Source organism: Vulpes vulpes, chromosome 2, assembly GCF_048418805.1.
Source record: "Vulpes vulpes isolate BD-2025 chromosome 2, VulVul3, whole genome shotgun sequence".
NCBI lineage: Eukaryota > Metazoa > Chordata > Mammalia > Carnivora > Canidae > Vulpes > Vulpes vulpes.
This window is the reverse complement of record NC_132781.1, coordinates 60,796,683-60,822,153: the sequence shown is the minus strand read 5'-3', so window position 1 is coordinate 60,822,153 and position 25,471 is coordinate 60,796,683. Positions and strand designations below refer to the sequence as shown.

At 52.0% G+C, this 25,471-nt stretch overlaps 1 protein-coding gene across 23 annotated transcripts in view; it reads left to right on the top strand.

The window, feature by feature from the left end:
- DAB2IP (DAB2 interacting protein) overlaps positions 1–25,471 on the top strand; it is a 191,211-nt gene that overhangs the window by 9,168 nt on the left and 156,572 nt on the right. For 3 of the 23 annotated variants that reach the window (XM_072748734.1, XM_072748728.1, XM_072748723.1), the window contains exon 1: positions 11,535–11,663. The exons of 16 other annotated variants lie outside the window; for them this stretch is intronic. In XM_072748734.1, the coding sequence (XP_072604835.1) occupies positions 11,561–11,663 (103 nt within the window). In that variant the 5' untranslated portion in view covers positions 11,535–11,560. Of the gene's footprint in view, positions 1–11,534; positions 11,664–12,646; positions 12,851–25,471 lie in introns of those variants that run through there. 4 more of the 23 variants (XM_072748744.1, XM_072748747.1, XM_072748740.1 and 1 more) reach the window with 4 other exon arrangements.

Below are 25,471 nucleotides of genomic sequence, written 5' to 3'. Positions count from 1 at the left end.
GGAGGGAACCCCTGCATGAGGCTGAACCAGAAGGTGGCCAGAGAGGTCGGGAGGGTGGGTAGGTGGGTTCTGGCTTCCGGAGCTGATGCTGAAGCAGGGGTGGGGGGGTGGTTTGCATTCAGGGTCCTACTCAGGAGCTGTCTGGGGCCTGGCCCAGGTCTGTCCTTGCTTTCCCTCCAGGTAGCCTCCCAGAGATAGGGGGCAGAGGATAGAGAGGTGAGGCCCCTCTTTGACCCAATCAATGGCTGTGCCGTGCCGGCTCCATGGCCCAGAAGCTGGTGTGCCTGAGAAAGTGTCTGCTTGGAGAGCCTTTAGTCTTTTCTCTGGCCAGCTCTGTGGTGGGCGAGGAGGGGTGGTTGTGCTCTCTCTTCTGGGGCTCTTCCCCCAGCCTGGGCCTCAGGTAGCTTGGAGGGGATGGACGGGGCCCCCCTCAGTCTCTCTCTCTCTTTCTCCATATCTCTCTCTCTCTAGCTGAAGTTGATGTACAATGTTATATTGGTTTCAGGTGTATAACATAGCAATTCAACAATTACACACATTACAAAATGCTCGCCATGAGAAGTGTACCTACCATCTGTCACGGAGCAAAACAATCACGACATTCTTGACTATATTCTCCACATTACACTTTTCGTCCCGTGACTTGTGTATTTAGTAACTGGGAGTCTGCACCTCTGAGGATCCCTCACCTCTTTCACTTCTCCCCTCAGACTCCCTAAAACCACCAGTTTGTTCTCTGTGCTTATGAGTCTGCTTCTGTGCTGTCTCCCCAGAATTCCCAAGACCCCCAAAATACACCTCTGCTCAGCACAGTGCCCCCTTTCCTGTGCCACTTCACCCAAGTCCGGGTGGCTGCCCACCTGTGGGAGGTCAGAGTCTCTGCTGCCAGAGAAGCTGAGCCTAGACAGGGACTGGGAAGCTGAGAGGGGAGGCCAACAAGGCCAGGAGCCAAGAGGGCGGTCACACTCCTGGGCTGGCCCTTCAGTCAGGCCCGCTCAGCCTCTGGTTCCCAGTGCTATGGCTTCAGAGGGCTCCATTCCCTAAAGTCCTTGGCAGCCCAATCAAGCTCAGCTTCTAGGGGGAAGTAGGAGGGCAACTCGTTCTCCTCCTCTTGGCTACAAGGGTAGATGGCTTTGCAGGCGCACCTTGATGGGATAAACCAGGCAGACAGGGAGCAGGGAGAGGGACGGACACTGCACAGCACATGGAACTCTAGGGAGAATTCATTTTACAATGGAGGAAACTGAGGCACAGACATGTTTGGTGATTTTAATTTATATATATATATATATAATATTAATATATTTATTTGTTTATTGGGGTTCAATTTGCCAATATATAGTATAACACCCAGTGGTCATCCTGTCAAGTGCCCCCCTTAGTGCCCGTCACCCAGTCATCCCATCCCTCCATCCACCTCCCCTTCCACTACCCACCTCGTCCCAGTGCAATGCCCCCAAACTGGACTAACTCCTACACATGCATTGGTGGCCTGTGCTGACCACAGCCTCCAGGAGGCATTCCCAGCCTCCAGGAGTCAGTGCCTGGTGACTGCGAGCACATTGCTCCAGGACACATCTGTGGAGTCTGTGTCCTGCGGTGGCACCCCTGCAGCCTATAACAGGAAGCCAAGCATTTTAGAAAGAAGGAGAAAGAGGGAAGGATTAACAAAACTATGTTTTTAGAGAAAGGAGAAGAAGAGAGAGAAAACAAGTTGGCAGCAGTGGGAAGGGGGTAGCTTCTCCTCACGGTGCCCAGTGAGTGTGCTTGGATGAGCTAGACCCGTAGGCCTGTGCAGAGAGGCAGATATCATTTCTCCGTGGGCACGCTCCTGGGCAGCTCATCCCTTCCCAAGGCAGGGCCTTGGGCATAACCTGGCCTTGCTGACATGCCCCTCCTGGATTTGGCTCTTGATTCCCCTAACCAGGCAGGGCAGGTATTCTGGAGAAGGGGGCACCCAGGCAGGCATTTAGCGGCGTACCCTGCACCTCAGGTATCACCAGCTATCAGTGGAGCTCAGATTCCTTGGCCCTATGAACTCTAAGAGTCAGCAGACTCTGTCCAGGCCAGTGGTTTCCCAACTGTTGGAAGAGTCCTAGGGTCCCACAGAGATGCCAAAAGGTTGCCAAATAAGAAAGACTCCCTGCCCTTGGCCTAACCTAGCTCTACCCAGAGCAGCTTGCTTGCATCTAAATATTTTTCATTTGAAACAAGGGTTCTGTAGCTCCATTCACTTAAAAAAGAACCCACCTCCTGGAATAGACAGGAAGGCCAAGGCCTAGAGAGGAGTGGGATGGTGGAGCCACATTCCGCCCTTCCTGTTGGAACACACGGGCCCCCTGCTGAAAGCTGAAATGTGAGCGTATGACTAGGAATCTGAAAGTAGGTTTTATTTGGTGTAATGCTGAGTGACAGCAAAGGACCCTTGGTTTCTGGGGTGCCGGGTGGGGATGTGAAAGAGGAAGAGCTCTAGAGTGGAAATGGAAGAGCAGAGCTGAGTGGCCTATCACTGTGCACTTAGTTTAATTGCATTTGACCCAGCCCGTTTCCAAAGCTGTTCAGAGACACTGCATGGACTTCCTGGCTTCAGCCAAAGCAGCGGTAGGTATAGAATCAGAGTCTCAGGGGTGACGCCTCAGCTTCTCTACTGACTCACTTGACCTTGACCAAATTAACCACCTCTTGAGACTCAGTGTCTTCCTCAATAAAATGGCACCAGAGTTGTGAGGGGTGCACGAGAACCCAGTTAACAATTCCTGGTGGGCTCAGAATTTTTCCTTATTGTATATGAACTTGAGGAAGTTCACAGTCTAAGGTTCAAAACCCAGCGATGCCCCTTACTCACTGTGTGACTTCAGGCAAGTTTCTTAACCTTTCTGCCTCGGCTTTCCCATCTGTAAAATGGGGATAGTAGTTGTACCCCCTCCCTCTCCGTCTCACAGGAAGTAATGTTAATATGCATGAAGTACCCAGAACAGGGCTGTGTAGTGTTTGCTATCAATATTTGTATTCAAATAACAGCAAAGACCAGGTCTTGCAGGGGAGAGAGACCAGAAATGGAATAAAAGAATGAATGCAAGAAAAATTAGGGTTCTCCCAGGGAATGCCTTGCGGTCCTCACCCATTAGTGGTAGCCTCCAATTGTTGCTCTTGGCTGGGACCTCCCTGCCACCCACTCCCTGTGGCTTGACTCTCCCTGCATTTTTCTGCGAACATGTAGAGGTAGGATTCCATTTTGCCCCTAGATGACTTTGGGTGATAAAGAAGTAACTTCAGCCTCTTTGTATTGAATCTTCTCTCCAGAACATGTAACAAAGCTGGAAATTGGAATTTCCTTGGAGCTGATTATTCTGGGAGGCCACCTCCTGGTATTAAAACTAAATTAGATCAAGGTACCTCTGTTATTAGCAAAATAATTCCCTACGATTACAGAATGCAGCCATGAATCCCGACGGCAGATGAACTTCAGGTGACTTACTTGAGACAAATAACTGTGCAGAAATCACAGGCTCATCTAATCACTTCTTTATAGCATTGCAGTCAGGTAATTATGCTAATGGTTATAAGAAATCACCTTTTGTGGTCTGGGATTTGGAGGGCTTGAGACAGAAGTGTGTGTGTGGTGGATATTTTACCAGGTTTACCTCTCTCTGAGCCAGAGAGGCCCCATGCCGTGTTTGGTGCTGAAATGGGCCATTTCTGGGGAGCTGGTTTGGTCTGTTGTCAACTGTTGGAAAATCCTGTTATGCAATCGGAATTGCAATGGCTTCATTATTTATCTCTTTTCAGATCATCTTAATATAGGAAATTAAATTTGTTTAAGTTCCACTGTTGGGGATGGCAATTCCAAGAAGCAAATTAAACTATAAAAGCTCAGGACTTTGAGTCAGTTCCATTCAGCTAATGTGTATTTGTGCTTGTTGGATGTCAGGCACCGATCTAGGCACGAGCCTGGGTGGATGTGCCAAAGTTTGAGAGTGTGTCTGGTCCTTTCTGAACATGGTCTGTCATACTCTCGGCAGCCTGGCAGAGATGATATCATCACCATTTCAGAGACAAGGAAACGGAGGCTCAGAAATGTGAAATAACTTGCCCAAGGTGCTGCTGCTACTAATCAGTGGAGATGATTACTTCTGTCCTCCCAGGGAAATCTGGGAGGCCTCCTAGAGGAGTGGACATGGGGAGGGTAGAGTAGGGAGGCAGAGGTAAAACACTCAGAGGCAGAGATTAAAGGGGGTTTTTAAGGATGAGGAGATGGGGTTGGAAGAGTGGCCGAGGATTGGACACTATAGGACCTCCAATGACAGCTGAAGGTTTGGATAATGGGAGGGATAACATGGAATCTGAGCAGCACCTGGGCTGCAGTCTGGGGGACCCACTAGTGGGCTTCTGGCAGGAACAGGGTCAGAAGGTGACGAAGTAAGTAACAGATGATTGTTTGGGATAAGTGTGTGCCAAATATTGCATAAAATAGACTTATACTAAAAAATTATTCATCATTTATATGAAATTCACATTTCATTGGACATCTTGGATTTCATCTGGCGATCCTAGCCCAGCTGGGTTCTGGGCACCAGCTGTTTCCTCTGCCTGGTATGACTTTCTCTTACGGGCACGCCTCCTGGCAAACTCCCCTCTACCCTTTGAAGTCCTGTACTTCTTACTACTGCTGTGGCAACATTTATCACGCAGTCTGGTCATTAATTTCCTATGTAATTCTAGTATCTATCTAACATCTAATATCGATCCCTCCTCTGAGCAGCCAACCTCACTTCTAGCTGCATGAGAAAAAGAAAAGTGAGGGTCATGACTCACTCTATTTCCTGACCCCATCCCCGCCCCCAATTGCCTCCAATTGCTGCTCTGTCTCAGGATGAGCCTTTCTGCCCCTCCTGAGAGCCTGACTGCTTCCATATCACTCACCTCTTTCACTAGCTTCTGCAAAGTCTCACCCTCTCCTAGGGCTCCTCCTTCCCACCACAGGGACACAGAGCAAGTGCTTCCTGAGCTCCTGTCACAGGTTGGCTTTCCCAGGCAGCTGGCTCAGAGATATGCTAGGGCCCAGGAGGTCGTCAGGGCCTGCTCTGGGGCTCAACATCTGTGGACAGGAAGGGCGGGAAGCCAGACGGGGCAGAAGGAGAAGCTGAACTGCCATGCAGTCACAGTGCTGGCGTCCGCCCATCCTGCGTGGGGTCTGGGGAGGGCTTGGCCCTTCAGACTTGTCCTGAGTTGTGTCAAGTGGCTCAGCCCTGGGGTGATCCATCACTGATGTGGGACACCCTGGGGAAGGTGTCCCTCGGATGCAGTGGTTTACTCCAGCAGAGGCCATCCCCAGAGAGCACTGACAGCTGAGGGCCATTTTGCAGCAGCCTCTGACACCAGGGGGAGTGAGTCCTTCATTCTGGAAGCGGGGATCTGGGCTGCGTGTCACAGCATCCACCACTCCCCCCCCCCCAAACATTACAAACTCCTGGGCATGGCACTCAGGGACCCCGACCCCCAGTCCCTAGCCCAGACTCCTTTTCCTACTGCCTGTCTCACAGCTGCTTGTTTGGAATTCCCGGAGCAGGCTGGGCAGGCGCCTTAACACAGCCATGCTTTTGCCTGGGTCATCCCCTCTTCACCTGGCTAACGTCTCTCTCTGCTCCTTTAAGACATGCTTGGAGGTCATCTCCTTAAACCATTTCCTAGAGCCACCACTGCAGCCCACCAACCCCAGTGAGTCAGGCCCCCCAAAACCATCCAACTCCCTTCATTGTGAGCACTCTGGGAGCTCCTCACCTGTGGGCCCTGGGGTCCATGAACAGGGGGGCACCCTGGGCCCTAGTGGTGGTGTTGACTTCTCTTCCCCTGCATCTGGGAGCCGCTGGATGCTCTGTTTATCTGTGTTCCTGGCTCCAAGCACAGAGCCTGGCCCAGCCCCCGTGCCTGGACACACCGGAGAATTCACAGACGGCAGAGGGGGTGTGAGAGAAACCACAGAGCTGGAACCACAGCGTCCAGGCTGACGACATCAGGCAGGGCTGTGCCCCTTGGAACGGGGCTGCCCTGGGAATCAGAGCCAGTGTCCCCTTCAGCATCACTGACTTTCCTCCATTCACAGAGGCCGACTCCAGCTGCATTCTCAGGCAGTATTTAATTCACAAATGCCCCAGAGCTGGGGTGAGGTTTGCACATCTCTGCAGTTTATCCTCTGTGACCCTCAATGCCCCCCCCACACACTGCAGCAGAGCACCTCCTTGTGCTGTCCTCTTTTTCCATTCATGGCACCCCTGTCCTAGGTGTCTGTGGGCCTGGGTCTTCATCACATGACGCATCTGTTGATGTGGTTTTGAATCTCGCTACCATCATCAGGTGCAATGAAGTCAGAGAACTGTCCTTCTGTGTTAGCAACAAGGAGGCCATGGATGATCTCCCTGAGAAGCGTCAAGATGGCAGGCCTTAAGCCGGGCAGGGTTCCCACCTTAAGTGGCCATTTGCATGGGACAAAGTGCCAACAGCAGCTAATGTCCGTGTCACCGGGATAATGTGACATTGTCCAGTGTGATCTGGATCAGCACATTAGTTCAAACAATCTCATCTGAGCCCATGAAGCACACAGCACTGTTCTTTTCCAGTGACCAGAGAGCCTGGTCGACTTTACGTGTTTGCTCCTACCACATGTGACACTGGTCAATTCATCTTCCAGAGTATGGACCATAAGCAACTTGCCATCCTGTATGTCGCCTTGATGGAAGCTCCTGGCAAGTGGACATATGTGGATTTTGCATATACAGTGCAGATGATGCATTTGGTAAAGCACCTCAGATGTGTCCCTGGGGAGGGTGCCGCAGGCTCCGTTGCCCCTACAGATGGAAGCTGGCAAGGAAAAGACAAGTCCAGATTGAGATCCCTGGGCTATGTACGAGAACAGATTGGAGGGGGCCAGAGCAGCCGTGGAGAGACAGGGAGGAGGGCCTCTGGTTCTGAGATGCCAGGCAGCCCCTCACCCAGGACTAGCACAAAGGACAGGAGGAGGGAGTCTGAGAAGCGCTAACATGGAGTACACTTTTGCCTGCCCCTCCCACCTCCTGGGCCAACTTGCAGTCGCTTGCTGTTGTGCAGAGTTGGAGAACACTCCCTGGCATTTTTTTTTCCCAGCCTCCTTCTATCATGGTAACCCAATTGGGTCTCTTCCACCTTCCCCCACAAATATCTTCCTCTCGGCCAATATTTGCATAATTGCTACCCTTTCCCAAAAATGGGGGCATGCATTTTGTCTCTATTACTTCACTGTATCTTCATACAAGGGTATCTTCATACCCTTGCAATAAGCCCTAGTCACATCCTGGCTGTGCAGACAGAGAAACTGGGGCTCAGAGGGATGTAGCAGTATGCCCTATGCCACACAGCTGGCAAATGGCTCAGCCTAGATGTGAACCCAGGTCTGTCTGACCCCAAAGGTCATATTACCTCCCATGAACATCTGATGAGTCCAGGCAATCTGTATAATGGGATTGGTTTCCTTTTGAGAGTTTGGCATGACCCTTTCTTGTCTCGGAGTATTTGGGTCCTCTCACTCCTCTATTCATTCATCTGACCTTCCTGAGGCCCAGCATTACGTGGCTAGTAAGGCTACAATGGTGGCTCAGACAAGGTTCGTGGGCTGGAGGAGCTCCCGGCCTGCTCAGGGAGGAGACAGATCCATAACCAGGTGCAACAATCCACAAGGTGATAGACCCAGAGAGTGGGATGGGAGGATGCTGTGAGAGCTCTCTGCCTGGGAGAGTGGCTGAGGACCTCCCAGGGGCTTTCCGTGGGCTGAAATGCCAGTGTTGGATAACAGAAGAGGGGGAAAATGAATACTCTAGGGAGACTAAACAGTTTGTGCAAAGGCATGAAGACATGACGGAGGTTGGGGGGCTGGGGAGATTCAGTTGCACAGAGTGGGGGAATCTCAGCTGGCTGGGACCAGGGTATGAAGGATCCCAGGGGTGACTGAGGAGCAGGCTATTCATGTTCTCAAGTTTTACTGAGCACTTCACCATGAGTCACACTTTGTGCTGAGCACTTCGTAGACATGATGGTCATATTATTTAAATAAGGACACTGAAGTTCAGAGCAGGACTGCATTTTATGGGGATTTTATATTTTATACTACCCTGCTTGCTCTGTATCTTTAAAAGAGGTTCTGAAATGTTAAACAAACACCTGGGACCTTGATCCAGGGCAAGAAATAAAACCTTACCAGTATCGATGAAGCCCCTTCCTGGCATCCTTCACCTGTCCCCACCAGAGGCAAACACTTCATTAAATGGTATTATTTATCATTCTTCTGAATTTCTTCAGACTTTTACCAAACATGTGCATTCCTTTATGCCTTCTGCTGAAGGACATGGAAGCTGCTTCAGATTTTTCTTAAAGATTTTATTTATTTATTCATGAGAGAGGCAGAGACATAGGCAGAGGAGGGAGAGGCAGGCTCCTCATGGGGAGCCCAATGTGGGACTTGATCTGGGGACTCCAAGATCATGCCCTGAGCCAAAGGCACAAGCTCAACCGCTGAGCCATCATCCAGGCATCCCTGCTTCAGATTCTTTACAAGGACAAATGCTGTGGCAATGAGTGAGCCCCAGGTTTATCCCAGAAGCCGAGTTCTCTGGGTCACTGGGCTGTGTAATGCATTCTCAACATTTCTAGATACTGTCAGATTCTTCTCCGGAGTGGTGGCACCCATTTTGCCTTCCCCCAGCAGTGTATGAGAGCTCCTCATGTGCTACATCTTCATCAACACCCTGCCCTCCTCTTTGCTTTTTGCTAATCTCACAGGTGTGCAATAGCACTTCACTGGGGTTTTATTTTGTGTTTCCCTGATTAAGAGTGTGGCTGAATGTTTTTTCATGATTTCCCTTCCTCAAATTGCCTGTTCCTAACCAATTTTCTCTTGAAAATTGATTGGTAGGAGATCTTTGTATGTTTTGGATATTGTGTTCCAAGTATCTTCTTTTGATAGAACTTTTATTTTTTAAATTTAAACAATTTTTAAAGTTTTTTAAAAACTTTCTTCATTTGAGAGAGAGAGAGAGAGCACGAGCAAGAGCACAAGCAAGGGAGAGTGGGAGGCAGAGGGAGAGGGAGAGACAGGCTCCCAGCTGAGCAGGGAGAGTGATTTGGGACTTGATCCTACGACTCTGGGATCATGACCTGAGCTGAAGGCAGATGCTTAACTGACTGAGCCACCCAGGCATCTGACAGACAGGAATTTTATACTTTTTAAAAAAGATTATATTTATTCATGAGAGACACACAGAGAGAGAGACACAGGCGGAGAGAGAAGCAGGCTCCCTGCAGTGTTGAGGGAGGCCTCCAATTAGGGACTCTATCCCAGGACCCTGGGATCATGATCAGAGCCAAAGGCAGATGCTCAACCACTGAGCCACTCAGGCGTCCCAATCTTATACTTTTTAAAAAAAGATTTTATTTATTCATTTACTTAGAGTGCATAAGTAGAGGGGAAGAGCAAAGGGAGAAGGAGAGAATTCCAAGCAGACTCAGCGCTGAGTGTGAGCCCATTATGGGGCTTGATCTCAGGACTCTGAGATCAAACCTAAGTGCCCTGAGTTTTATACGTTAATTAAGTGTATCAATCTTTTCCTTAATAGTTTGTGCTTTGGGGATGTTTAAGAAATCTTTCCCTATTACACAAGTTCTTTGTGTTTAAATATTTAACCCTACTAGAAGCAAATTTTTTTTAATTTAAAGATTTATTTATTTATTTATTTATGATAGACATAGACATAGAGAGAGAGAGAGAGAGGCAGAGACACAGGAGGAGGGAGAAGCAGGCTCCATGCCGGGAGCCCGACGTGGGACTCGATCCCAGGACTCCAGGATCGCTAAACCGCTGAGCCACCCAGGGATCCCCTAGAATCAATTTTTTTAATGCAAGGTGTGAGGTAGGGATTCCATCTCATTTTTCCCCAACGTGGACATCCAATAACTCTTAAAAAAAAAAAAGCACTGTTTATAGAAAAGTCCACCCTTGGGGAGACAGAACATGGAAGACCCCTAACTCTGGGAAACAAACTAGGGGTGGTGGAAGGGGAGGTGGGTAGGAGGTGGGGGTGACTGGGTGATGGGCACTGAGGGGGGCACTTGACGGGATGAGCACTGGGTGTTATATTGTATGTTGGCAAATTGAACACCAGTAAGAAATAAATTCATTATTAAAAAAAAGAAAAAAAAGAAAAGTCCACCCTTGGGACGCCTGAGTGGCTCAGTGGTTGAGCATCTGCCTTCGGCTCAGGGCATGATCCAGGACCATGGGATCAAGTCCCACATTGGGCTTTCTGCATGGAGCCTGCTTCTCCTCCATCTGCCTAGGACTCTGCCTCTCTCTGTCTTATGAATAAATAAATAAAATCTTAAAAATAAAGAAAAGAAAAGTCCACCCTTTTCCCAGTGACTTGCAGCACCACTTTTGCCACTTACCAAGTTTCCAGACACGTGTGGTCTCTTTTTGCAGCCTCTGTTCTAGTCTACTGACCTATTCATCTATCCTTGGGCTAGTATCATACAGTGTAGCTGGATCTCTTTAGGCCCTTAGCACCTCTTTCCTTGAATTAGAGGAGCTAGTGGTTTCCTGAGCATCGTCTTCATCTTTGCATTCCTTCATCACTCATGACACAAACATGTCCATCAGGCTTTTTTGTGTGTGTGTGTGAAGGTTTTCTCACATGCTATCTCTTGGGCTTCTCAGATTCCCTTCTGCAGAAAGGAAACTGAGGCAAGGGGTGAGAAGGCTTGCCAAGGTCACACAGTGAGAAGGTGCTGGGTTAGGGGTTCTGCAAGATTTTGAAGCCACCCTGTCCATCCATCCCACATTACCCAGGCTCCGAAGACCTCTACTTGACCCTCTGGCTCATCCGATACAGGATTTTCACTCTTCCTTCTTTCAACAAGTAGCTTCTGAATCATGGGAGGGTGCCAGCTTCTGTCGGTGCTGGGCCCAGATCCCATTTCTGGAGGCCTCTTCTCAGTGCTGGAGACCAGTAGGAAGGGTGGGCATTTTCTGGGAAGCTGGCTGAAGCCTCGGGTCAGCCAGAGGGGAGCAGGTGGAGTTTCAGCGGCAGTTTAAAGAGCCCCATGCTGGGCGTGCACTTGGGGCCCAGGGCTGCCTTCAGAAAGGACGCCGGCTTCCCAGGGATTGGAGGCGTCCTCCCGCCCTCCCGCCTTGAAAGGCAGGAATGCAAAGGATCAGCTTTCAGCAGAGCTGTGGCTGCCTTTCCGGGGAGCTCCGGGTGCAGGCCCTTCCCGAGAGGCCAAATTAACTGGTTCTGTCTGTCCAACTGGGAGAACCGCTCCAGCTAAAAATAGCGCCCTGCCCGGCGTTGGTCGCCTGGAGCCCGGGCCGCGACAGTCCCGGGAGCTCGGGGAGCCCCGGACACCCCACCCCGGGGCCTGGCCGAGTCCCGGCCCCACCCCCGAGGCGGCGGCGGAGGCCGGCGGCGCCGCGCTGTCCCCACAGGTGGCGCGGAGGGTGGGAGGCCAGGGGGCCGGGGCGCGGGCGAGGCCGTCCGGGATGGGAGCCGGAGGGGCGGCCTCCCGCGCGCTCGCCTGGGTGTCCCTGCCCCTGCTGGGGCCTCCGACCGGCGCGCTCTGCAACGACACGCTTTGCTGCCGAGGTAAGGCAGGGCAGGCGGCACCGACTAGGGCCTCGTCCTCGGTCCCCACCCCAGGGCCGCCGCAGGGCTAGGGGCGGGAGTGGGGTGCGGGTGCCGAGCGAGGGAGAACCTGGGGATCGGGCTCAGGGGGTGGAGCCAGGCACGCTCCGCAAACTCACCTTTGGTTTGGAAAAGTCGCAGTCTCCCCTGCACGACTGAGAAGCGTTCGCCTCCCTTTGGCCTCTCAGTCTTCCTTTCTGGAAAATGGGACAATAAAATCGTCAAGCTTTAGTATCTGTGGTGACTTCAAGAGACGTTGGGGAGCCCGCTGCAGCGGCCTGCAAGCGTTCCGGCGCCGTTTGCCCAAAACCAGATGGGGTTCCGGAGGGTTTATGTCGGTGGGAGGGCTGGAGGTGCCCTCCCCGTGACCCGCCCTCACCCTGCCGTCCTGTCGCAGGGCTCTGCACCTAGCATCAGCCCGCATCGGGGATCAGAGGTCCGGCAGGCTCACCGCGAAGTGGAAGGGGCCGGAGGGCGCCCGAAAATGCTTGTCGGGGAGGAAGGTGTAGAGTAGAAGAGGGTGTGCCAGGCAGAGGGGCAGTCGACTCCTCCGACTCATACCCCATAGCCCCCAGGGTAAAGTCGGGCTTTGGTCTTTGACACCCTAGGGGCTGGGGCAGGAGCTCAGTGGCCCTCCGCAGCCTGGCGGGGACAGCGGCGCGCGCGACCCGGCTGGGTCCGGGACGGGGAAGGAGGCACGTGGCGGGGCCCACACCCCGGGCCCCCCTCAGAGCGGCAGTCTGCGGGGCCGAGGTGGTAGTAGTGCGGCCGACTGGCCAAACAGGTGCGCCCCTGCCCTCCCCCCCTCCCCTCCGCTCCCCTCCCCTCCCCTCCCCGCCTCCGCGCAGTCCCGGACCGCGGGCGGAGCTGCGGGTGGCCGGGCCTGCGATTGGCCGGGCGGGGCCTGCCGGTGGCCGGAGGAGCCCCGCAGCCAGAGCCCCGCCGCCCCGGGGAGGCGCGGAGCCGGCGGGAGCGCCCTCTGCCCCGCCCGCCGCCGGCTCGGCCCGCTCCGCCAGGCTGGCGCTGCGCAAACTTTGCTGCGCGCCCGGCACCCGGCGCCCCCGCCACGGCGTGACTCTGGGTGGGCGCGGCTCGGGCCCCCGCGCCTTTGCGATGGCAGTGCCCGGCGGCCCGGCTGGCGCTTAGAGGTAAGAGCCCGGGCCCCCGAGCCGGTCGGAGCGGGTCCCCGGGCTTGCGGGCGTCCCAGAGGGACCTGAGGTTGGAAGGAATCTGAGGGCCTGCCAGGTGTCAGGGTACCAGACTGAGGAGTTTGCTTTACTTGTCTCTTCTACCCTACAGCCCCCCGCGCTTCAGAAGGTCTTTCCGAGGTGCAGTCGTGCATTCGTGCAAACTGCCCACTGTGCCCTGCCTAGATCGTTGGGTCCTTGGGGGAGAACCCGCGGGGTCTCACGAGGGAGGCTCCCCAGCTGGGGCTTGCAGCCCACAGGGATTGGGGTGGGGGTTTTCTCCAGCTTCCCATCCCCACGCTCCCAGTGGTCTTCCCAGATTTAGGACCCTCTTCCGCCCACCCTGGGATTGATAGTTGAACAGCCACTCCTCTCAATCCAGAGCCAGGCACCCTGGGGCACCCAAGTTTGAAATGTTGTTTTGTTCAACTGGTAACCACCCCTCAGTGTTGAGGGGGCGGGGTCACTGAAGAGAGGTCTGGTTTTGGTTTTCTGGGCTGCCCTCACCGGTCAGCTAAGCAGGGTAGGAATAGAGACGGAAGCCATCTAGGTTCCAGTTCCCAGCCTGGCGGGAATGATTGCATTTTCTGATTTCCAAATGCTGCATTCTTTTAAGCTGTCTGACTTGAGTCATAGGGAAACTGAGCCCCCATTCTATTCTGCTATTTAGGGGAGAAATTAATTTTAATTTTAATTTAATTTTAATTGAGAGTAGATGAGTAGGTAGCTTGTCACCTATGAGGATCATCATCTTTAACATTTTTTTCCCCAGTGTCAAAGCCAAACATCTTTCTGTGTTTTCTTGACCTAAGACAGTACAGCCAAGAATGAAAACCAAAGCAAACACCAGCTCTGAGGCCCAGAGAACTTGGGTGTAAACCCCAGCTCTGCCACTCACTAGCTTTGTGTTCTTGGGAAGTGTGTTTAACCTCTCTGAGCTCAGTCTTACCCCAGGAGGATGTAGTGAGGCTTTTGAAGGTAACGCGCCAAAAGCACCTGGCTCATAGGACAACAGTCTTGGGCTCCAGGCTGTATCCTAGAGCTTGGGCCCTCTTGCAGCCTGAGTGACCCAGCCCCACCTCGTGCCTCAGTTTCCCCTTCACTCAAAGGTTGATATGAACCAGCCCCTCTTAACTAGCCCTTTCGAGGAAAGTGCACAGATGCACATATCCTTCAAGGCATACAATTTCAGTGTGTTTGTAGGCCTCAGATTTAAGACAGCCCCATCCATTCCCTTCCTTACCATGAAATGCTCAGAAGACACAAGCCTTTCTGTCTACCACTGGCCTCTCCGCATCCCTTTTGGATTTGTGGAGGTGAAGGTTGTAAATATCAGGACAGTACAAATGACAAATTAACCAGCATTATAACCAGGGAGAGACACTGACCTGGATAACCTAACTCAATATCACCTTCAAAAGTGCTATGCCACCCCTTCTCTTCTTCCTTCCCTGATGTGGCATCTCCAACATCAAATCTTTTTAGCTGGGATCCTCTAGCAACAGCTAACTAGGCACCTGGCTTCGTGATTGGGCAACTCCGGTCTGATACGAAAACTCTTTCTGTTTGGGGTGGAAATCTGTGTTCCTGTTACTTCTACCCACTGGTTCTGGTACAACCCTTCAGGCAGGCATCTCTTACTGGCTCAGTTATGCGCTGTGGTCCCCTGGTACCTGATGTTCTGTTCCTCCCCTTAGGCATTCAGCATACTGAACTGAGTTTGGCAACGGTGGTAGCACCATTTTTTGAGTGTTTATGATGTGCTAGGTCCTGTGCTGAGAGCTTTATACATAGTTCCTTGCATCCTTAAGACATTGGGACCTCAAGGCTGATTCTTTTTTGACCCTCATTTAGGGTTAGAGAGATCGCGAGATTTACCCAAGGTCGTACAGCCCATAAGGACCTGAGCTGCATCTCAAACCTGGCATCTGCCTTTAAAGCCTGTGCTTCTAATTGTCATTTTTGTCCTGTGCTGTCATTTTGTCCTGTCCTGTCATGTGTGCCCATGAGCATGTGCACATGTGTGTTCACCTGGGCTTGTGGTGTGTGGGCTGGCAGTGCCTTCTCACAGCCACCTGGGGAACCTATTAAAATGCAGATTTTTCACCTCCACTCCAGACCTAGGAATCTGCACTTTTAAGAACTCCCCAGGCCATCCTCACACACATCACAGCCTGGGGACTGTGGCTTCAGAAGAGAGTGTGGCATATGGATTCCAAGTGATCTAGGTTTAAGCCTTGGCTCCACTCTCTGCAGGTGGTCAGTTTTCCTTTCTGGTGCTTTCTCCCAGATGTAAAGTGGACAGGATGCTATACCCACTGGTGGGGTGACTGCTGTCCATGGAAGTCTCCTGGGTGGATGTTAGGCAAGATAGGGAGGCCCTTGGCAGACTAAGGCCCCTCTTGCCACGAGTGGATGAGCATGGCAGCCAGCCTATGGCTCCCAGGAGGCCCTGCTCCCCCCATCTCCCTCCCCTAAAGGCCTGTGACCTCTGCTTTCTAGAAGGATTAGTGCATCTTGGATGAGTATGTTGTGCTCAGATTTCTCAGCTGGGGTGGAATGGGCAGGACCACAATCCCCGACCCCTTCCTCCTGCATGGCCCCATGATGACCTCTGTCAGGAGGTGCTGGGGAACCTCTGGCAGGGGGAGAGGGGCGGGTCTGCCACATGTGTAAATGTTGTAAATCCAGCAGAAATCCACCCCTTCCCCTGGAGGGCTGCTCCACTGGCCCCTGGGCAGCTCTGGGGGAGCTGTCTGATTTAGGGCTGGCTGGGCTGCACTGGCTTCTGGGAAGGGTGAAGGTGAAGCAGTCATCTGCACAGACCTCAGCAGTATCCTGGTCCTGACCCCCTACTCTGCTGCACACACCCTTGATTCTGTTTGATCCTGCTGCACGCACAGAATTATTAAACACCCATTTTATGGAAAAGGTCGCTGGAGTCTGGGAAGCTGCAACAACATGTCCAAAGCTCTAATGTCTGTGTGCGTGGGGAATGTGGTAGAGTCAGAACTTGAACTCAGACCCCTTGACAACGAGCACAGGCCTCTTTTGCACTGTATCCCACCTGGTCCCGGCTTCAGTGCCGGAGCCCTCCTGGCAGCTTGAAGATCTGAGCTCCGGCTGGGCTGCCAGTGGTCTGTGTGATCCTGGGCAGGGCTAGTCATCTCTCAAAATTTTAGTTTCCTCGTCTGTGAATGTGGGAGCCGTTCAATTAGCTTGCTGAGGTTCCTTCCAAAGTTAACATTCACAAGTTATACTTCTTTTTCTGCCATTCTGGGGAGGAGGGTTCCCTGATGGGCTTAGGGCACAGGTGAGTTGTTGGGTTGGGTTGGAGGGCAACACTGGCTTGTTGTGAGACCACTCAGCAAGGGTTTGTGGGCTCAGTGTCCAGGGGGCTCAGGGAGCTGAGGGCAGAAGGTGCAGGCAGCAGGAAGGAGCCACAGGCAGGGTCAGGATGCTCATCTCTGGAATTAAAAGGTAATCTGCACTCTGAATACTGCAGGAGGGTGATGATGGCTGGGCTTCTGAGAGGGAGACGAGGGGAGAGTGGGGCTCTGAGACCAGCCCAGCTCCATCTTCGCTAAGCCCTTCACAGCCTTGGCCCAGAGGCCAGGAGGGTGTGTGGCAGTCTTTTGCCTCCCTTGACTCACCACATGTCTCTCCCCTGGGCATCCCCAGCATTCCTTGAGGCCGGCCTTTCCCTGCTGGGGTCTGTGCCAGCGTGGCGATAGGCTCTCCCTGGACCAGAGCAGCCGGGTCCAGTTGCCGGTTCTCCATGCCCAGGATGAGCCCCTGGCAGCCCGGCTTCCTAAAGTGGAGTCTCCTTAGCCAGAGCCTCCACCAGCATCCTGTCCTCAATGTACCTGCCTCCCTCCCTTCCCTTACCCACCAGCAGGATCAAACCCACGCTGCATGCCTGCGACAGCTCTCCTCCCTGCCTGTTCTCCCTTTGCTTTTCAGGCCACCCATTTCCTGGTCTCTCCTGTGACTCCTAAATATCCATCTCGTGCAGCCACTGCTTCATTGCACACATTCTTCTACCCCTCTGGGTCTTGCACAAATGTCACCTCCAATCAGTCTCATCACTCCACTGAGGGTAAGCTGTGCCCCCATGCACTCCTGGCTTGTAGCTCCTATCAACCGCCTCAGTTTTGTACTTTGTCATCAGCTTGCCTGTCTTCCAAGACCGACTCTGAGCTTCTCAAGGGCAGGGCTTGGGCCTTACTCATCCAGTGCCCACAGAACAACTGGGGTCCCACAAGGGCCTTCCTGGGTCTAGTGAATGCTCATGGACCGGCTTGTCACCAAACTTGGTTTCTCTGTCCCTGGCTCAGAGCATTTTGCCGGCCCCCTGCTTGCCAGCTCAGAGAGTCTGGGTCCTCTTAGTGTGCGCTGCACCCAGCTGCCTGCAGCTGAGGGACAGACAGAGAGAGGGCATTTGGTTTGTAGAGAGACTTCCCTGCCTCCTCTGGATTGTTCTTGATCTGCTTTTTTAACAAGTGTCTACTGCATTGTGGCATCAAAGAGAGAAGCCCGGAGGAAGGTCTGGAAAGGGCACATTATTCCCACCCCACCACCCCCAGCCTGCAGGCTGAACTTCAGGTCTTGAAGGAGCATTGTCAAGATTTCCATTGCTTAGAATTCTCCAGAGAGTGTGTAAAATACTTACCGAGGATCTGTAGGGTCACTGGTACGGTACTGGGGGGCTCACAGACGTGGCCCCAGAGGCACCAAGGGGTCACATGACTTTTCTAGGGTTGTATGGTTATTTGCGGTTAGAACTTTCAGGGAAACTGTCCCTGAGGTCACCAAGGGTTGCCCAGCCAGGAGAAAGCTGCCCACATTAAAGGCTCCCCATTGGGAATGAGGCTTTTTTTCTTTGAAACTTGTGTGTTGGGGTCATTTTCTCTCTCTGCTGGTATCATTTGATGATGGCGAGCTTAGGCAGCGGCAAGTGGTCGAGGTGGGACCGGGGAGAATGAGCAACGTCCTCATGAACATGATCAATACCCACACAGATGGACCAGTGATTGGATAGGAGTTCTCTGTCCCAAAATAGGAAGCTTCCATCCTCCTGTAAGTCGCAGTGGCAGATAAGCTTTTAAAGACCCATCTTGGAGGGAGGTCCGAGGGATGCCAGGGGTGCCTTTGGGAGGGGAGAGGAGCTAGATTGGTAATGGTCTGGTTTTAGGTTTGGAGGCTGCCAAGCCCCTTGCTCGTTGGATGCTGGCAGAGGCTTTGAAGTCCTGTGGCCTCCCACAGTGCCTTTCTTACTAAACAGCCTACTCGTGTCTACTTTATTGGTTTCCCAGCCTCCAGCCCTGCTTCTGCCCCTAGACTGAGCCTCCCAGCACAGGTGCCTCAAGGTTGACCTTCTGGGTGATGCTAGTGCCAGTTCCAGCTCCTCAGAGGCACAGGAGGGAATGGATGTGTGTGTGGATAAGTAAATGAATGAATAACCCCCCTCCGCATTGTTGGTGACCCTGTCAGTGGCTGGAGAATATGTGACAAGCGCGTCCACCAGGAAATGGCTGTGTGACAAGGGCATTGAGGATCCTGCCAGACATAATGGAAGCCGGCCCCAGCTGGAGCAGGGCGCTGCCGGCCTTTCCCAGCAGAGGGAAAGCCATCAGGACTGGCTTTGCTTCCTGGAGGAGGCGATTCCCCGAAGACTCTGCCTGCCCCCCTGATAGGGATCTGCAGGGTGTGTGAGGGATTTGTTTTTCAGCCAGGATATGGGGAGTTAAAAATAGACATCCTAATCCCTGGAGTTCGTGTCACACTTAAGGCTGTACAGAGCCCTTTGCCTCCACGATCTTCCTGGCAGGGCTCAGCAGCCATGGACACGGGCAGAGGTCACACCGTGACCTTGTCAGTGGGCACGAGGTGGCAGGGTCCCAGTTCTGTGCTTGAGCCTGTACCCGAAATTTGGTGTTGGAACTTCGGACTGTTTTATATTCTTTAGTCTCCTGAGGAACCTGATTAAAGTCTAAGAGTCAACAGACCACAAGAGGTATGGTCCTACCTGGTCAAAGCAACAGGGACAAATGATGATGATGATTTAATTTAAATGCAATTAATTGGAGCACCTGGGCAGTCAGCCGTTGAGCGTCTGTCTTTTGCTCAGGGCATGATCCCAGATTCCCAGAATCGAGTCCCACGTCGGGCTTCCTACATAGAGCCTGCCTCTCCCTCTGCCTATATCTCTGCCTCTCTCTCTCTGTGTCTCTCATGAACAAATAAATAAAATATTTAAAAAAATAATAAATTCAATTAATTAACCTATTCTGTATTATTAGTTTCAGGGGTAGAGTTTAGGGATTCATCAGTGGCATAGACCACACAGGGCTCACTCCATCCCTTGCCTTCCTTAGTGCCCATCACCCAGTAACCCTTTCCTCCCACCCCCCTGCCCTCCAGCGACCCTTAGTTTGTTTCCCAGAGTTAAGAGTCTCTTATGGTTTACTGAGGGGCAGATTATTAGGCGAAACAGCAAGGGCAGCAGGAAGACCGAGGGCAGATCAAGACCCCACAGGGCAAAGGCTCATGATGGAGATATGGAACTGGAGGGTAGATGAGGCTGGAGCAGGGGTGTAGGGGAAAGAGACACAGTGATAGGAGTGAAGAAGTCTCCTTGGGATACCAAATAGAACACCTTGAATGCCATAATGAGTCTGGACAGGCAGCCGCAGGCAAAGTGGAGCCTTTGAGGCTTCCAGAACTCAGCAGTCACCTGCTTCATCAACAGCACAGTGCAATGCTGTGCCCTCCTGGCTTTGCTGCAGGTGGCATATTATGGTGTGTGGTAGAGCGGATTTCATAGAAGCCCTGGGAAGGCACCATGTCCATCCCCACCTCTCCTGGAACCTTGCACCCTGGAAGAGGGAGGATCTCATTTCTTGCTGCCTCTGGGTTCTGGGAGGGGCCAGCTCCAGAGCAAAGTCTGTATCTGGGTTTTTTGGCTTTTTTCCTAGTTTTAATCTAGGTTCTCCTGATTGTCTGTCTTCACCATGGTGGTAGGAATTAAGTGAGAAGGAGGAGGCAGTGGCTGACGTTCTGGGGGAAAGCTCTCCTCCTCTCCTGGCCTCCTCTCACTGGGATCTTTTACAGGTTGCTCTGGTGCTCCTGGCACTGTGCTTCTCCGCCTGGACAAACCTGCAGACCACGAGTATTGGTTTTCTCTTCCTCCCCACCCCAATCCTCCGTTAGGATTCCCCCTTGCCATACTCCACCACCCTCTCCCCCAATCAGGCCCTGTTTCTCCTGGTGGCCTGTACCATCCACTCCAGCAGCACTGGCTTCTCCTTTCACATACTGTCCTGCCCACTGTCCTCTAACCTGTCCCTTTATTGGTTCTTTACTCCTTCCCCAGCTAGGCCGGCAGCCCCTGGTGGGCAAGAAAGGAGTGAAACCAGAGCTGAGCTGGACAGACCACTGGAAACCTATAATCCACTCATTTTAGGGTTGGGCAGACAGAGGCCTGGGTTTACTTATTAAAACCTCATGGGCGGGGATCCCTGGGTGGCTCAGCAGTTTAGCACATGCCTTTGGTCCAGGGCGCAATCCTAGAGTCCCGGGATCGAGTCCCACGTCAGGCTCCTGGCATGGAGCCTACTTCTCCCTCCTCCTGTGTCTCTGCCTCTCTCTCTCTCTCTCTATGTTTATCAAAAATAAATAAATAAATCTTAAAAAAAAAAAAAAAAACCTCATGGGCAGGGACGCCTGGGTGGCTCAGTGATGGAGCATCTGCCTTTGGCTCAGGGTGTGATCCTGGGGTCCTGGGATTGAGTCCTACATCAGGCTCCACAGGGAGCCTGCTTCTCCCTCTGCCTGTGTCTCTACCTCTCTTTCTGTGTCTCTCATGAATAAATAAGTAAAATCTTAAAAATAAAACAAATCCCCATGGGCAGTTCATGGTAAAGCTGTGAGTGCAACCCAGACCTCCTGCCTGTCCCATCCTGGTCTTTGGCTGTAATACCACCCAACTTTTCAAAGCCACTCTGGTTCTCAGCTCCTAGAGCAGGGATTCCCAGCTCTGTGCAAATCCCAGTTTCGCAGCCTTGGCTCCTTCTGGGGTTGGAGCCAGCAGTGCCAAGCCCAAGGGTTCCCAGAGAGGGCTCTTGGCGTCGGTGTTGGCTTAGTCACAAGGATGAGATCACTGCTCACCTCTGGATGGAGGATGATGCTAAGGTTTAGGAGCTTTTACTCTGAGCTACTTGTCGATTTTGTATGAGAGAGAGAGAGAGAGAGAGTGTGTGTGTGTGTGTGTGTGTAGAAAAACAAACCTTTTGGTTGGGACTTTGTGCTGAGCCCATGAGTTGCAGACATGGAGAGGCCACTGGGCCATGGGAAACCCTGGGCTGGGCCATCTCACATTCCTGTGTGGCTGTGTCGGGAAAGAGCTTGAACCAGGAGCGAGAACCTGGTGTTAGTGTTTGCTCTGCCTCACACTGGCTCTGTGCAAGGTGCAGGACCTGTTTGGGGTGTAATAATAATTCCTGGCAGCCCACACTTTCTGAGTACTACTCTGGGCCAGGCACTGGGCTCAGGACTTCCCAGTATTAGTGAATCTGTTCTCACAGCAGTCCCATGAGGTCCTGCTATCATTTCTGTTTTGCAGATGAGGAAACTGAGGCCCAGAGTGGGGGAAGTGACTTGGTTAAGGTCACCTAGCAGGGAAGGGTCAGACCTAGAGTTTGAATGAAAGTCTTCTCCACCCGCAGCTCGAGGTGTCAGGCGCCTTGCCTCTCTGCCCTCTAGCTCCAGTGAAAGAAATTAGATGTGATTAAGATGGTGAGGAGCAAAAAAGGGGTGAATGAGGGAGGACTCTTTTAGTTTGGCGTCATCCCCCATGTTCTCCCTCTAACACTGGCCTTGAGCAATCAGAGAGAGCAGAGGTGAGCAGGTATGGCTGTATCCAGGCTCTATGAAGGAAGGGTGCACGAGCCATGCTCTCATAGACAGCCTGTCCTGGGCCTGTTTCTTTCCATTCCCTATAGCTCTTGGGTTTTTTGAGGTTGCTATTAATTCCATTCTCCTGGGATCCCTGGGTGGCTCAGCGGTTTAGTGCCTGCCTTTGGCCCAGGGCGTGATCCTGGAGTCCCGGGATCGAATCCCACATCGGACTCCTTGCATGGAGCCTGCTTCTCCCTCTGACTGTGTCTCTGCTTCTCTCCCTCTCTTTGTGTTTCTCATGAATAAATAAATAAAATCTTAAAAAAAAAATTCCATTCTCTCTATCCCCAGAAAGTGCCTTTAAGGCAGGGCAGTTGCTACGGCCATTTCCCTTTGAGTGGAATGACCAACAAGGTGTTGATTGATTCAGATTTGGAACAGGGTTGTTGGCTACTGAGTCCTGGGCTTGGGATGGGAGGTTGGGGTAGAGTCAAGCAGCTTGTTCCCACCCCAGAAAGGCCTGGTCTTGCAGAGAGGCGAAGGGTGAGAAGTGAGCTGGGGCCCATGAAACTGGAGTCCTGGCTGGCTCGCCTCCCAGCTGTGTAACTACTCACTTCTCAGATCCTCAGTATTTCCATCTGTAAATTGGGAATAACAATACCTGTCTCTTAAGGTTGTCATTAGGTTAAAATTAGGCATGGAGCTGAGAGCCCAGTCCAGTGTCTGCACATTGTGAGTGAGTTATTGCTCGCCATTATTTGTGCTGCTATTACTGAGGGCCTTCTCTGTCACCTTCATATTGGTCTTGGGATACTCTGGCCAGTGTTCCTTTCCAGAACTTACTGCCTTTGGTAAAGGCAGTTCAGGGTGTGGAAGACTATATGAGGGATGCCCAGGTAGCTCAGTGGTTGAGCATCTGCCTTCAGCTCAGGTTGTGATCCCAGGATCCTGGGATCGAGTTCCGCATCGGGTTCCCTGCCGGGAGCCTGCTTCTCCCTCTGCCTGTGTCTCTGCCTCTCTCTGTATCTCATGAATAAGTAAATAAAATCTTTTAAAAAAAGAGACTATATGAATTGCTTATTTATTTCTCTTATAAAGATACACAGCGACTTAAATTGCCCTAACAAAAAGGTTTTCGAATATGGGTTTTTAAGTGAGCTGCAGTGGTAAATAGAGATGGGATAATAGAGGAAAAGATTTCTTTGAGGTGGTTGAAGTTTATCTTTTTCATGGCATTCACATTCCACTAGAGCTTGTTTCTGCCGTTGAAACCACTGGGGTAAGTGTTTGTTGGAATAGACCTGTCTGGTGAAGGTGGAGGGGACTCAAACCAGTGTGAGGTTGTGCTTCTCCTTCCGTCTCAAGAGCCTCTGGTGTTCGATCCTAGAGAGAAAGCATGCCCAGTCTTTGGAAAGCCCACAGGCTGGTATGTGGGAAGGGTGAGAAATCAAGGAGACTTCCTGGAGGAAGTGAGGCTGGAGCGGGCCCCAGGAGGGCAGCTGTCTAGGTTTCTGCAAACAGGACTACAAAATCACTTCTCCAAGCCTCCTTCTTCTCTGTGGCAGCCCTCCAGCCAGGTTAGCTGGGAGGCCCTGGGCCAGGCAGTCAAGACACTTGGGGAGGAGGGAACGGGGTGGGTGCGTGGGGGTCCAATCCTGCCTCAGTTTCCTCGTTGAGACCAGATTTTGGGCCTTTGGAGAGGGAGTGGAGGGCTATGGCTAAATATGTGGGTTTGAGGGGCACTTGGGCTCAGGACATCTTGGGCACTTGGGTTGAGCGTCTGCCTTTGGCTCAGGGCGTGATCCCGGGGTCCTGGGATCGAGTCCCACATCGGGCTCCCTGCATGGAGCCTGTTTCTCCCTCTGCCTGTGTCTCTGCCTCTCTCTCTACTCTGTCTCTCAGAATAAATAAATAAAATCCTAAAAAAAAAAAAAAAAAGAAAAGAAAAAGAAAAGATGTAGGTTTGAAATCAGACCTGAGTTTGTCACTTCTACTTTGCTGCCTGTACCTCAGTCTCCTCATCTGTCAAATGAAGGTAATAGTGACACCTGCGTCATTCAGTTGTTTTGAGGCCTAAGTGAGGCTGGTAAAGTGCTTATCACAGAGCTGGCCCGGGGCAAGCGCCTGTCATTATAAACTGCCCACTGTTGTTTTTAGCTCAAGACACACCTCTCCGCCCTCGCCTCTCCCCTCCTGCCATGGTTCCTGTTGTTGACATCCTCACCAACTAGTGCAGGGATTTCAAGTATTTATATCTGTGCTGGAATTTCTCTCTGCATTGTCTAGTTAATTACCTAATTGAATCAAGGCAAACAATTTCGCTTCCCGTCCCGCGCAAGGGCAGGAAGTGGCCTGGTGCCTTCTTTACTGTGATGGAGATGATTATCAAAATATTTGATGACGATGATGCCTCCCTCCGTTAAGAGGTCTGCTCCCCCTCAGGATGGCTCCACAGGCCCCAAAAATCAAGCACCAGCCACGTGTTTGGGAAACATAAATCTTGTTGAGGATGTGGATGGGTTCGGTCACATGTATCTCTGTTGGTGCCAAGTGGTATTCTGGCACCTTCTTGCCCACTGCCAGAAGGATGGTTGGAAAGACTTCCTTTGAATATTTAGAACTAGTGACCTGTGTACATATTTAGGGAGCACTAGCCAATGGGATATAAGTCAGAACCCAAGGCATAGGGACAAGGCTCCCTAGGGCGAGGAATAGTCGGCTGTTCTCCACACCTTGGTGGTGCTGCTGGCACTGGGTTCTACCCTGCCCCTTGCAGCTTTAGGGTGGGGAAACACAGTGGTAAGGGCATGGGTTCTATGAGGTACTGGGGGCTTCAGATCCCTGTCCACCACTCAGTAGCTACATGAACTGGGGTAGCCACTTAACTTGTCCTTGGCTCTAAAGTAATAGATGTCCTAGAACCTGCTTCATAGGAGCATAGTCAGAATTGCACCTCATACTGTGCTGCATGTGGTAGCCACTCATATGAGCAAGCCATTATTTACTGAAGGACTTTAAAAAAGAAAACCCAAGACCCTCCCCACTCCACATTTCCAAACTTTCCTCCTCCTCTCCAGGTAACAGTTAGGGCAAACAGTTGGACCCAGCCTGCCCAGGGCTCTCCCACCCCCAGGGTGCTGTTTGGGCAGTCTCTTCTACAGGGGATGTCCCCTCCCTGTCTTTGCCCTGCCTTTATCCTTTAGGACATATCTCAAGCTCCGCACCTTCCATGAATTTTCTTATAGCTCCCTAACCAGTCCCCTTTAAATGCCTTATTACAGCCTCGTTATGCCTTATGTCTGCAATCACTGCTGGCCCTGGTGTGTTCCATGGAACAGCCATCTGGGGACATACTTAGTAGAAAAAGAGTTTTGGAAAAGGCTGCATACTTTATACCCATTCATACAGGACCAGTCCGCGTTAGCAATTTTGAAGGCCCTGTTAAGTTCTGCAGTGAAGGAAGCAATGGAACTTTGTTTACCCCTGGACTCCCCAAACCTCTAACTATAGGACACTTTTTTCTTCTTGGAATACTTACAGGCAGGGCTTTGTGATATTCTTGGGGCTGTGGTGTTGTAGACGTCTATATTAGAATTCGGTGTGCTATTTGTCCATTTTACAATGAAGGAAACCAAGTAACTGGCCTCAGGAAAACCTGTGCACCCCTCCATCACCTCCTGGATC